This window comes from Ranitomeya variabilis, chromosome 2 (assembly GCF_051348905.1).
Source record: "Ranitomeya variabilis isolate aRanVar5 chromosome 2, aRanVar5.hap1, whole genome shotgun sequence".
NCBI lineage: Eukaryota > Metazoa > Chordata > Amphibia > Anura > Dendrobatidae > Ranitomeya > Ranitomeya variabilis.
The window spans coordinates 238,234,715-238,249,079 of record NC_135233.1 but is presented as its reverse complement, the minus strand read 5'-3'; the positions used below and the strand labels follow the sequence as shown (position 1 = coordinate 238,249,079).

General features: G+C 50.6%; 1 protein-coding gene across 1 annotated transcript in view; it reads right to left on the bottom strand.

Moving 5' to 3' along the window:
- The window catches only part of PLXNA3 (plexin A3), a 111,196-nt gene that overhangs the window by 77,727 nt on the left and 19,104 nt on the right, over window positions 1–14,365 (bottom strand). The window contains exons 2-3 of the mRNA XM_077284197.1: window positions 12,328–13,568; window positions 4,332–4,514 (exon numbers count right to left, since the gene is read on the bottom strand). Of these exons, the coding sequence (XP_077140312.1) occupies window positions 4,332–4,514; window positions 12,328–13,473 (1,329 nt within the window). The 5' untranslated portion in view covers window positions 13,474–13,568. The remainder of the gene's footprint in view (window positions 1–4,331; window positions 4,515–12,327; window positions 13,569–14,365) is intronic.

Genomic DNA, 14,365 nt, shown 5'->3' with positions numbered 1-14,365 from the left:
GTGTGCCGCGGACTCAGATTTCACACCGTTTTATGAAAAGTTTAATGTTCCGCCTCTCCCTAGGGCCGGCTGCCCTTGGAGCTAAGCTCCATAACCACATTCTCGTCTATCAAACCCCAGGAAAAAATGTACCTGATTTAGTGCGGATCACGGCCTGAGCATCACATGGACAGAGCTTAGCGAGGACTATAGAAAACATATGTTGTGCTGCAAGGTTCACTGGGACCGACTCATCCCCGACAACCTGCAGACTAGAGGGACAACGGCTCTACAACTGTAGTGTGGTGAACGGCAGAAACTTTATGTTGTAAAGTCCTTGTCACTTGCCATAAAGTGCAAACTTTTACCTGGCGTAAATGCCGCTGTTGTCCTGAATCCAATGCTGTTTTTCTCATGTTCCTGCTCCCCACCTTTCCCGAGATATGGCCTCCTCTTCCCTGTATATAAATCTAGTCTTTTTAGCCAAGTGGGTGAGATCCTCAAAAACATGCCCAGAGGAGATGTTGAGGAACACACCCACTTAGCCAACTACATTAAATTTATTTACAGGAAAGAGGTGCCCAAAGGGGAGAGGCTCCTGCTGCAGCCAGTGGTATTACAACCACACACAGGGCAGTGAGGAGGAAATGGGACATGCCAAGTGGGTGGGGTCAAAAAGACTCCTACAGAGAAGAATTGAGGAACATGCCCACTTGGATCCCATCACTAGATTCATATTTGGGAGGGAGGAGCCCAGTGGGGAGAGGCTCCTGCTGCAGCCAGTTGTCTTACAACCACACAGAGGCCATTAAGGAGGTAGAGAAGGTGGGACATACCAAGTGGGCGGAGTCAAAAAGATTCTCATAAGGAAGAGTTGAGGAACATGCCCACTTGGATAGCAAAACTAAATTTATATTCAAGAAGGAGGGGCCCAGAAGGGGGAGGCTCCTGCTGCAGCCAGTTGTCTTACAAGCACACACGGAGCAGTAAGAAAGAAGGTAGGACAATTCCAAGTGGGTGGGGTTAAAAATACACCTACTTGGCTAACAAGATTAAAATTATTTTCAGGATAGAGGGGCCCATAAGGGAGGAGGCTACTACTGTAGCCAGTTGTCTCACAACCACACAGAGGGCAGTGAGGAGGAGAATATGGGACCTGCTAAGTGGATGGGGTCAAAAAGCCCGTAGACCCCCGTAGAAAAGAGTTGAGGAACACACCTACTTGGCCAACAAGATTAGATTTATATACAGGGAAGAGGAGGCCATACCTCTGGAATAGAGAGGAACAGGAACAAAAGAAAAACATCACCAGATTCAGGAGAACAGCAACATTTACATCACAGAGTTACATATTTATTGCGAGAGACAGATCTCCTTTAAAGATTTTTTCCACAAAACCAACTTGCATAAAGGAATTCTGAATTAAAGGGGTTATCCGTAAATGTCTAGAGCAGATGTGAGCGGTTCTGATGACATTACGACCCCACATACCTGCTGATCGAGGGTCTGTGGGATCATAAATTTACTGGCACCAATCTCTCCCGAAGCAGCGGTGAGCGGCCCCAGATAATCCCTTTAACAGAGAGGGGTCCTCTGTTCAGGATTTTCAGTAAGGAATGATTACAAAGTGTCTCCCTCTGTGGAGGATCTGTCCTGCCATACATCACACAGATAACCCACTGTTAATAATGAGACCTGTGTAATGCATCATTTCCCCTGCGGAGGTGCCACAGGCAAATTGAGCACTTACTGCCAGGGACCCCCAATGATCGCAGCTGATCACTAGAGGATTTCAACTCTATTATTAAAGCAAATACACTTTTGTTGGACCACGCCTGTACGTGTAAGGAAAAAGTAGTCACCCGGACCGCAGTCGTCAACCTGATGTACAGGTCCCTGCAGAATATGCTGTGGAGAGGAGAAGCTTTGAGTGGAGAAATTCATGGATTCAGCAAAGGAATGTAATACTAATTAATCTACGGGACTGTAGTTACTGCAGCGGAGCTCGCCTTTAATTTACAGCTCCCCGAAGATCACGTCTCTGCCAAGACCATTAAACTTTCTGGACTTTAACCCATTATTAACCTTCCAACGCATTATATACAACTGTTCATGCAGACTAAGGACATGAGGGGTCGCCCCGATGTAGCGCCACCATAGGCCGTGGTGTGTACAGGAGCGTATAAGTATATAAGTGAGTAAATTATAATGACAGACGAGCGCCCCGGAATAAATGGTGAACAGAATTACATACACTCCCGCCTATAAGATAATCGCCGGGGTGCGGAGCCGCCTGATTACAGGAACAATAAGAAGTGACGAGATCTGGGCACGGAAAGCTCCCGACTAATTATCTGTATGGCAGTCAGGATTTATGGCGCGACGTGATGAATTCTCTGTCCTTTCCCCCAGCCGAGGTGAAGGCCGATCTATAAAAGCCGTCAGTTATATTATGTGCCAAAACCATGAGCGGCTCCTGCACGCTCCCAACCAGATGTCCTCCTCACCCGTCTGCACCTCACCTCATGTTCCAGCCCACGCAGGTGCCCCTCTGTACTGTACTGGCGGAGGCCCATCATTACACCCCATTCTTCCGATAACAATAACAAAACTGAATATAGGGGTACAGGTTATGACAATTTTGAGGGTTTTGAACAAGCAAATACTCAGATTCATGCAGACTATACATGCCAGGTAATATGCTCAATGAGACCAAAAGGATTGGGCATGTTGATGTCCTATATGCTCGTAGAGAACAACAGGATAAGGCATGTTGAAATCTAACATGTTCGATGAGAGCAAAAGGAATGAGCATGCTGAAACCCAATATGCCTGTTGAGAGTAAAAGGATTTGGCATGTTCAAATTCAGCATTCCCAATCTTTCTTAATCCTCTCACATTAGCCTCTATAGCAGTGTCAGGACACACCATACATGTTAGATAAGCAATCAACAGTAATTGTCATCTCAGCGCTCTGCCCCTTTGACTGTGATCAGTTCCCCTCCTACCAGAGAGTCGTACGGACTTAGACCCCTACAACTCCATACACTGCTAACAGCATCTAGCTAAGGAGAGCCAATCACAGCGATTAGTGGGGATCACTTAGCCAGTTGGGCAGGGATTATAGATCTTATGGCTTATGACAGACAGGACAGAGTGGGGAGGCTCCTGCTGCTGACAGGACAGAGGGGGGAGGCTCCTGCTGCAGACAGGACAGAGGGAGGAGGCTCCTGTTGCAGACAGGACAGAGGGAGGTGGCTCCTGCTGCAGACAGGACAGAGGGGGGAGGCTCCTGCTGCAGACAGGACAGAGGGGGGAGGCTCCTGCTGCAGACAGGACAGAGGGGGGAGGCTCCTGCTGCAGACAGGACAGAGGGAGGAGTCTCCTGCTGTAGACAGGACAGAGGTAGGAGGCTCCTGCTACAGGCAGGACAGAGGGGGAGGCTCCTGCTGCAGGCAGGACAGAGGAGGGAGGCTCCTGCTGCAGACAGGACAGGGGGAGGGAGGCTCCTGCAGCAGACAGGACAGAGGGGGGAGGCTCCTGCAGCAGACAGGACAGAGGAGGGAGGCTCCTGCTGCAGACAGGATAGGGGGAGGGAGGTTCCCAATGCAGACAGGACAGAGGGGTGAGGCTCCTGCTGCAAACAGGAGGGGGGAGGCTTCTGCTGCAGACAGGACAGAGGGGAGAGGCTCCTGCTGCAGACAGGACAGAGGGGGGAGGCTCCTGCTGCAGACAGGACAAAGGGGGGAGGCTCCTGCTGCAGACAGGACAGAGGGGGGAGGCTCCTGCTGCAGACAGGACAGAGGGGGGAGGCTCCTGCTGCAGACAGGACAGAGGGGGGAGGCTCCTGCTGCAGACAGGACAGAGGGGGGAGGCTCCTGCTGCAGACAGGATAGGGTGAGGGAGGTTCCCAATGCAGACAGGACAGAGGGATGAGGCTCCTGCTGCAAACAGGAGGGGGGAGGCTCCTGCTGCAGAAAGGACAGAGGGGGGAGGCTCCTGCTGCAGACAGGACAGAGGGGGGAGGCTCCTGCTGCAGACAGGACAGAGGGGGGAGGCTCCTGCTGCAGACAGGATAGGGGGAGGGAGGCTCCCAATGCAGACAGGACAGAGGGGTGAGGCTCCCAATGCAGACAGGAGGGGGGGAGGCTCCTGCTGCAGACAGGACAGAGGGGTGAGGCTCCTGCTGCAGACAGGTGTCTTACAACCGCACACAGGACAATGAGGAGCAGAAGAGCCGATATGGCTGAGCTTCCAAAACACACACATTAGATTCCTTTATATATTTCTCAGTTCCATTGCCAATTAAACAATCCACAAAATGAGAGCACCTGTAAAATATGTGCACTCACCTTTTTCAAGGTTCCAGCTCGGGTGCCCACAAAAACCACAGAGTGCCCATTGTATCTGTAAGCGGCAACACTAGCCATGCCGTCTGCTTTATCCTCAAACAGCGGAAGCCCCTCGATCACCTTCAGACCGCCAATGGGTTGGTTTAAGGCCAGACCACAGAAGCCATCATGAATAGGCATAGGCTGCAAAGAAAGGGGGGAAAAAAAAACACAAGAGGGGTTAAAAGTCATCAATGAGCCAAGTATATTGAGAGTTGTAGTCCTTCAAGCCGCAGGCCACTGCATTAATATGTATAAGAAAACGGAACGGGCAATTCCTCATCGTAACGGTCATCACTTCCTATAAAGGACGCAGCTGCGAGCCAAGGTGACTCGCATCCGCAATGATTTACAGCCCGGCGCGCGTCATTCCCATTAAGACATACATTTTGCTAATGAACGCCGGGGTTTTTATAGGTAATACTTCTCAGGTTTATAGAGCGTTTCCACCGAAAATCAAAAACATCACCCATAAATATCCTTGAGTCGCCCTCGGAGCTAAAAATTATACTCTGCCATTTCCTATTTATATCTGTTTGTGGAGACAGTCAGCATGGATGGTCACCAAACATCAATACAGACACAAGACACATTAGAAGCTCTGATCAGAGAAGAACAGGGTGCCCAGGCCCCAACATACTAATCTTCTGGTACTAATCACATGAATTTATCAAGAAATCATCTGTGTGCGTCATGGCAGTTCAGCCATGTAAGCAAAATATCTGGCAGCAGGAGCCTCCCCCTCCACTGCCCTGTCTGCAGCAGGCGCCTCCCCCCACTGCCCTGTCGGCAGCAGGCGCCTCTCCCCCCACTGCCCTGTCTGCAGCAGGCGCCTCCCCCTCCACTGCCCTGTCTGCAGCAGGCGCCTCCCCCTCCACTGCCCTGTCTGCAGCAGGCGCCTCCCCCTCCACTGCCCTGTCTGCAGCAGGCGCCTCCCCCTCCACTGCCCTGTCTGCAGCAGGCGCCTCCCCCTCCACTGCCCTGTCTGCAGCAGGCGCCTCCCCCTCCACTGCCCTGTCTGCAGCAGGCGCCTCCCCCTCCACTGCCCTGTCTGCAGCAGGCGCCTCCCCCTCCACTGCCCTGTCTGCAGCAGGCGCCTCCCCCTCCACTGCCCTGTCTGCAGCAGGCGCCTCCCCCTCCACTGCCCTGTCGGCAGCAGGCGCCTCCCCCCACTGCCCTGTCGGCAGCAGGAGCCTCCCCCCACTGCCCTGTCTGCAGCAGGCGCCTCCCCCCACTGCCCTGTCGGCAGCAGGAGCCTCCCCCCACTGCCCTGTCTGCAGCAGGCGCCTCCCCCCACTGCCCTGTCTGCAGCAGGCGCCTCCCCCTCCACTGCCCTGTCTGCAGCAGGCGCCTCCCCCTCCACTGCCCTGTCGGCAGCAGGCGCCTCCCCCCACTGCCCTGTCGGCAGCAGGAGCCTCCCCCCACTGCCCTGTCTGCAGCAGGCGCCTCCCCCCACTGCCCTGTCGGCAGCAGGAGCCTCCCCCCACTGCCCTGTCTGCAGCAGGCGCCTCCCCCTCCACTGCCCTGTCTGCAGCAGGCACCTCCCCCTCCACTGCCCTGTCTGCAGCAGGCACCTCCCCCTCCACTGCCCTGTCTGCAGCAGGCGCCTCCCCCTCCACTGCCCTGTCTGCAGCAGGCGCCTCCCCCTCCACTGCTCTGTCGGCAGCAGGAGCCTCCCCCCACTGCCCTGTCGGCAGCAGGCGCCTCCCCCCACTGCCCTGTCGGCAGCAGGCGCCTCCCCCAACTGCCATGTCGGCAGCAGGCGCCTCCCCCAACTGCCATGTCGGCAGCAGGCGCCTCCCCCCACTGCCCTGTTTGCGGCAGGCGCCTCCAGCATCTGCCCTGTCTGCGGCAGGCGCCTCCAGCATCAGCCCCGTCAGCGGCAGGCGCCTCCAGCATCAGCCCCGTCAGCGGCAGGCGCCTCCAGCCTCTGCCCTATCTGTGGCAGGCGCCTCCAGCCTCTGCCCTGTCTGAGCAGTCGCCTCTACCCTCTGCAGTGTGTAATTCTGTTGCTTTTTTGGTCTTTAGCTATTATATTTCCATAGAGGGACAGAAAAAAATGATCCCAACCATCATATAACAGCCTAAGACAGGAGCGAATAGACGTCTTACTATATTATACGCCCTCCTGCCTACTTGGGCCGCAGAATACAGTGCACGTGTCGTCCTCTTGCCCTAAGGCGTTGCGTGCATTTAGAACTTGGCTGTGGGATTGGCATGCCCCGAGCGGGCACTGCACCAAGTGCTATAGAGAAGCTCTCATGAATGCATTTTCTGTGCTATTTCCCCATCACAGTCGCACAAGACAAGCAGATTCAATATTGTTGGGAATTATTTCTATAGCATTTTTTTCCTTTTTCAGAATACCTTACTATATAGGGATAACATGTGCGGATTATCTAGTTACTGCGTAGGCGGGAGGCTGTGGGGTTGTTGCCTGCCACGTGCAGGTGGATGGACCCCGTCCATATCTCCCCACTCACATCCCCTGGGGATGCTGTGCTGTGTTCCTGGGTCCAATCTGTTTGGGAGACCCCTGACGAAGGCTGCGTGCCGAAACGCGTGTTGGGGAGGACGCCATCCAGGAGCAAAACATGCTACATTATCTTGAAAGTGCTCTTTTACTTAGTTTTTTTTTTTTACCATGTGCACACGTTTTACTGCATTTTCGCTACACTGGTTGCCAGCACTGCTTGCTATGATTGTCATCACTGAATGACATACATTGATTTATGTTGACATTTTTGATCACGCCTTCACCATTTGATCTTTAAGGCTACGTTCACACGATCCGTTTTTTGCTGCGGATCCGTAGCGGAATTGCAGCTACGGATCCGCAGCCGTTTTCCATGCAGGGTACAGTACAATGTTACCCTATGGAAAACAAAACCCGCTGTGCCGACGATCCTTTTTTTCGCTGGAAAATCCGCGCGGATTTGCCAACGGAAAAAAGAAGTACCATGTCAATTCTTTCAGCGGATTCCGCTGCGGGTTTCCAACAGCACCAATAGGAAACTGCAGTTGGAAACCCGCAGTGGAATCCGCAGAAGAAAAAGGACACAAATCCGCCGAGAGAAGCACCGCCGTTTTCCACTGCGGATTTCCCCGAAAAAGGACCGGAAAAATCCGCAGTGAAAAACGGATCGTGTGAACGTAGCCTTATATTTCTTTACCATTTTTTAGCACTTAGTTCATTATTATTATTTTTGTTTCATCATTTCTTTCAGATACTGATTTGGCTTTTATCCTAAGTCATATTGCACGACTCGTAAGGCTACGTTCACATTTGCGTTGTGCGCTGCAGCGTCGCCGCATGCGTCATGCGCCCCTATATTTAACATGGGGACGCATGGACATGCGTTGTGTTGCGTTTTGTGACACATGCGTCTTTTTGGGCGCACGCGTCAGGGCGCAGAGGACGCAGCAAGTTGCATTTTTTTTGCGTCCAAAATCATGCAAAAAAAGGACGCATGCATCACAAAACAATGCGTTTTGCATGCGTTGTGCGTTGCGTCGCCGACGCAACACACAACAACGCAAATGTGAACGTAGCCTTACAGGGTTGATTGTGACTTGTAGGATCGCTACTTCCAACAGGTGGCGCTATAGAGTTAAGTCCTCTTTTTCTCAGAAGAGGCAATTTGCATGTTGCACCAAGCACTTTATTGAATTGTTTTTTAAATTCAGGTATTAGCATTTACTTCGTGTCATTGTTATTGGTGGGGGTAATTTTCCCACCTACATTTGTGTAACATCATTAGCAATTCTTATTCATACACTCCTGTATCAGGCGTCCCATTCAGTATTGTCATTGTTATTATATTGCTCTTTGGCTGTTTTCCTGTATTTTAATAATAAAGTATTGTTCCTGGACTATATGATCGGTTTCCTCCTCCTTTTTCAGTTGTATGTAATCTTCTGATTGTCCATTTGACATCACTTCTGTCCGGCTTCTTGGTTGCAGGGTCTTTAATTTGGTTTATACTGCTATCCACTAATTATTACAGACACCCTCACCAATATTTAGCATTTCCCTTGTCCCCCTTTTTTGGGAGACAATAAGCAGTCTCAAAAGAATAAGGCTAAGCTAAGGAGGCAGGGTTTAACTATTTGGCTCCTGCCGCAGACAGGCCAGAGGGGAGAGGCTCCTGCCGCAGACAGGCCAGAGGGGAGAGGCTCCTGCCGCAGACAGGCCAGAGGGGAGAGGCTCCTGCCGCAGACAGGCCAGAGGGGAGAGGCTCCTGCCGCAGACAGGCCAGAGGGGAGAGGCTCCTGCCGCAGACAGGCCAGAGGGGAGAGGCTCCTGCCGCAGACAGGCCAGAGGGGAGAGGCTCCTGCCGCAGACAGGCCAGAGGGGAGAGGCTCCTGCCGCAGACAGGCCAGAGGGGAGAGGCTCCTGCCGCAGACAGGCCAGAGGGGAGAGGCTCCTGCCGCAGACAGGCCAGAGGGGAGAGGCTCCTGCCGCAGACAGGCCAGAGGGGAGAGGCTCCTGCCGCAGACAGGCCAGAGGGGAGAGGCTCCTGCCGCAGACAGGCCAGAGGGGAGAGGCTCCTGCCGCAGACAGGCCAGAGGGGAGAGGCTCCTGCCGCAGACAGGCCAGAGGGGAGAGGCTCCTGCCGCAGACAGGCCAGAGGGGAGAGGCTCCTGCCGCAGACAGGCCAGAGGGGAGAGAGGCTCCTGCCGCAGACAGGCCAGAGGGGAGAGGCTCCTGCCGCAAACAGGCCAGTGGGTAGAGGCTGGTGGCGCGGTCTGGAGACGCCGGGCCGCATGCACTGCCGATGGTCGGCACATTGCTTCACTCTGTTAGGGCGATAGGGACCCACTAAGAGGTTCGCAGTGGAGTGGCAGTGGGCTTCATACAGTCTGATTGGAGTGAGGCCAGGGTCAGACTTGCGAGTGCAATGCAAGAAACCCGCGTGAGTTTCTGATATCAATACCGGCACTGCCGCCGGCACATGGGGCCAGAGTGTGTGGCTGCATAGAAATACATGGAGCTGCACACTCCGGCAGCAGTGCCGGGTATTGATGCGCGAGTTTCTCACATTGCACACGCAAGTCTGACCCCGGCCTTAGACTGGGAACCTCATGTTCAGTTATATATAAAATTTTAGCCTTTTAGCCTTTTTGCAGTTCATCCTCTTTTTTTGGTGTATAGCATTTTGTATATACATGTTCTTCAGGTTTAAATGCCACAGACTGTAAGGACACTCTGGGAGTTGTAGTTTTCCAAAGTAAAGAAAATACATAAGGAAGCATTGAGTAACTAGTTTAGAGAAGTCACTAAGGAATCTAAGAAAGCTGAGTGATCCGCATGAGGGAGCTGAGAGCGAGCAGCCATAAATATCGCTTTAACCCCTTCAACACAGGGCAATTTTCCGCCCCCCCCTCCTTCTTCCAAGAGCCATAACTTTTTTATTTTTCTGTCTATATGGCCATGCGAGGGCTGGTTTTTGCAGGAAAAGTTGTACTTTTGAATGGAACCATTTATTTTACCATGTAGTGTACTTGAAAATTGAAAAAAAAATTCCAAGTGTAATGAAGTTGCAAAAAAAGTGCAATACCACAATTGTTTTTTGGATTTATTTACAATGTTCACTATATGGTAATACTGACCTGGTAATAGGATTCCCCATGTCAGTACGAGTGCGCAGATACCAAACATGGACAGTTTATTATTTAAGTCATGATTAAAAAATTCAAAAGTTGTATGAAAATAATTTTTGCGTTTGTTGCCAAACCGCAACGCTCTGTTTTCGTGATCTGGGGCTGGTGAGGGCTTATTTTTTGCAGCTTGAGCTGATTTTTTTTTTATTGATACCCTTTTGGGGTAAATAAAATCTTTTGATTCCTTGTTTTTGTATTTTATTACAATGTTGCAGCGACCAGAAAAAAGTAATTCTGGGGTTTTGATTTTTTTTTTCTTGTTATGCCATTTACCGATCGGATTAATTTACTTTATATTTTGACAGATTAGACATTTCTGAACGCAGCGATACCAAATACGTGCATTTTTTAAATTGTTTTAATTTTAATGGGGCAAAAGGGGGGTGATTTGAACTTGTGTTACTTTAATATTTTTTTTTACATGTTTCACAGATTCACATTGACAGGATTAGGGGTCGTATGCAGACCACCATTTGTCATGACAACGCATCAGCACCCCGCAATCACGTGACAGGGGCGCCAATGGGCAGCACCAGTGACGCACTTTCGGTCAGGGCATGATAAATGCCGCTGTCAGCGATTGACAGCGGCATTTAACTTAACAGCCGTGGGTGGATCTCAGATTCATCGGCGGAGGTTAGGGACATAAGTGCAGGGAAAGATGCGGCTCAGCACCGGAGCCCGCATCAAAGGCAGGGACACGACCGATGACGAATATATACGTCATCAGTTGTGGAAGGGGTTAATATGTATGCAGAGAGTCATAGGAGCACATCAGAATCCGGACTGGGAGCAGCCCTGCCACGTAGATAGTAACCCACCTCATGGACACGTCTAGGAATGTCACATTTGTGGCCACTTGTATGAAAATAACAGGGTTTCACAGCTATACGTTCCTTGAAGAGGTTTTTAAAGAAACCACGTCCAATTATAGGGCCCAGCGTCTGCAAGAAAGCTGCCAGACCCAGGAAGGGATGAAGCACGTGAGCGCACATTAAAGCCCAATCAGAAAGGAAAATTGGGTTGAACAGATCCAGGAATCCATCTGAAGCTGAACGACTCATGGAAATCGCTGCGGCTTAATTACATTTACATAATGTGCCCTCTCTATAAGGCCTCTCGCTCCTGGGGATCGGGCTCTGTAGGGAAAATAATTTGGGCAGATGCTCCTCTGCAGCTGTAAGGAGCACTGAAGAGACCAGGACCAGGGGTCTCCAACCTGTGGCTCCATAACTACAACTCCCACCGTCTCCATCATTCCATAAGCAGGCTCACCCGACTTGGCCATGTATGCATGTGTCCAAAATGGAATTTCATAAAAGGGGTACGGACTGCAATTTATGGACTGGCTGCAGGTCTCCGGGACAAATATGATTTGGTGAGTTTGGATCAGGAGACCCCTGGCCAGTCTGAAAATCCAGGTCCGAACACAAGTCATGACACCGAGTTTATATCGGATATATATAGGATGAGACATGTTGAATTTCAGCAAGCCCGATCCTTTACTCCTCCCATACCTATCATCAGAGGAGAGTTGGGGCCCATAGAAATGGGCAGTTTCCCCACACCATTAAAGGAGTCTGTCCTCCAGTCACAGGAGGGGTGAATAAGACTAATCTTAAGTATGAGGAGCCCCACAGGAAAGGACTCCTGACCAGAGACTCAGAACTTGGCACTAAAAACGGTGCTAACCCCTATCCAAAGCACAATTCTCAGATATGGCCGAGTTGCCCTCTAGTTTAGTAGAGAAGTAAAGGGACGAGCTTTCCTAGATCTAAGTCTTACGGAACGTCCATGGGGACACACAACTTGCCGAGCTGAGATGCGAGGCCCACCGCGAGCATCCTAATAACCAACAGGCCTCAATGTGTGTCTCACAGTCCAATATGTGCGCACAAACTGTCTCGCTGGCACTGAGCGGGTTACGGAGGAAACGCTGGCTGCCATCCTATTAATCTTGTTTAAGTGGATGCAGCACTATTTGCCTTTCTCAGTCTTGAGCATAGCATCCGTGACAAGCCAAAATCATACAAAGGAATTTAATTAGCTCGCAGAGCACCTAACGGAGCAAGTTCCGCCATGAGAAAAAAAAATCAATTTTTAATAATGTTATACATTGGGCAACAAATCTTCGCATGTGCCTTTAACACTCCGGAGTGCCTTGCTTCATCGTAAGGCACAGCTGAGAGATGGGCACGGGCCCAACCCTTCCTAGTAAAGACGATCAGCTGAGATTTACGGGGACGCGAAACATGAGCATACAACGACCTGCAACGTTCTTTGGACCTCTTACCGTATTAATGCAGTGCAGCTCCTTATTAAGTAACCACGGCAGGGACAGCTTTCCTTCTCCGCGGTAGCAAGACTGGATCCGCTCTTTAATGCTTTTGTTGATTTGGCTGAGAGTGAAGAGGCAAAGGACAGATTCGCGGGGAGGATTGGATCTATTTTTTTGACCTTGAGAAAAGACGGTGTACAGAACATCTTCATCTTCTGGTATCCCTAGTTCTTGGGCCAATTTTTGGCCAGGCCGGCTAAGATACGCACTCTGGATGAGTCTATACTCCACCCCATCCTTGGTGCATCCGATAGGAAACTCTACATAAGAGTAAAACTCTGGATCTCCGGAGCACATGCGAACGATCTTAGATGTGAAGAACTTTTCTCCAGTGGCATCCAGTAAAGTCTGCTGCGTGTCCAGCTGTAGGGTCAAGAAGTAGACAAACCCACCGCTGACAAAGCCGTACACATAGTAGATATCGAAGGAAGGGTGCAAGGAAAGCGTATCAGATGGAACCTTTATCTGAGAAGACACAAACTCATCCTGGTAGACCAGCCGAAACATCTCCTCGCTCTCCTCATTCTTCAGAAGTTTACGGCTGGAAAGAGTGGGGAAATACTCTGATTTACCGTCAATGGACGTGCCGATAAAAAGTTTACTCTGTTCAGCATCTTGTTCTACAATGACCCCAGTCATGGAGTCGGGCTCTCTCGCTCCCGACAAATAATGTTCCTTTCGGTGGTGGGGCTCCCCCAACTTAAAAAGATTGTCCAACCTTAAAAACTGGCATATTCCTTGCCAAACACTCCCGCAGGCCACCACCCGATTACCCGTGTAGTCGATCAGCAAAAGTCTATTGACGTTGTCAGAGGGGGACAGCTTGTAAGAGCAGTGACGCACAGACGGTGGGGGGTAGCAGCGGGAGTTATCGTCAATGGGACCAGTCAAGTGGGAGCGCAGCTCGGTTAGATTTTCCGACAGTTTGTAAATTCTGTTGATGGCACCGATGTAGACATCGCCTGTGTGCTTGTGCACCGCCAGGTGCGTAAGAGATGTGTCCGACACGGTAAAGCTTGGGAACGGAGATGATGCCGATCTTCTGACAGAAGAACAGACCATGAGTAGGAAGGAAAGATAAAAACCACCCATTTGTCCCATGGTGTATCCTTAGAGCGGAGGTCAGCTTCTTGGGCGATAATGCCAATATCCCAAGTGGTTTGCCCAGGTCCACATTCAGCAGATCAGTTCTGGGGCTGAAAAAGAAATACAATTGTGTTAATATAGTCTAAGAACATTGCAGCGACCAACACAAAGCCAACGAAAAGAGAACGTCAACGACAAATTACCCACCCATGAGGCCCTTCTCAAAATTCCAAACTTTAGGATCTGATTATATGCAGCAAGGCTCCTCGGCATATTATGGCTGAGAAATCTCACTCTGAAATCCTCATTAAATCCTAAAAACACGAATGGCCAAAGTAGAGACGCGGCAGATCTGCGCAATACATGTGGAAGAAGCTTCCAAAACTCCTTCCACGTGTAGCAGAAGACATGCATTCTGTTGCGGATTTGCCCAGGAGTTTCTGCACAATCTAAAGGTAATACATTGATTTGATTATTGAAGAGCTGAAGATTTTTCTACAGCACAATCCACATGGGTTTCTTCCACTATATATATGACTTCCGTCATAGGGGCAATGCTGGCACCAACACAAATGATAGAATACAAACCAAGAAAAATCCACAAAAGACCTTCATCGTAGGGGAGGTGGAGAAGGAGGAGAGCCTTCTGAAGGCTCCAAAAGGACCAAGCAGGCCCTTGTCGTGTCTCCCCTGCGGTATTTATATACCCCTCGTATACAACATCAACACAATGAGCCATAGAATATTATTAGTTCACCTGTCGTCTCCCAATCGACTGCACAGACAGTGTAAATACATTCAGACGTCGCGTCCCATATGCTGCACATGTAAAAAGCGGAGGACTTCAGACAAAACGCGTGCATTTCCAGATCTATGGAGGTTTTTTCTTTACACTTTGCTCCAACAT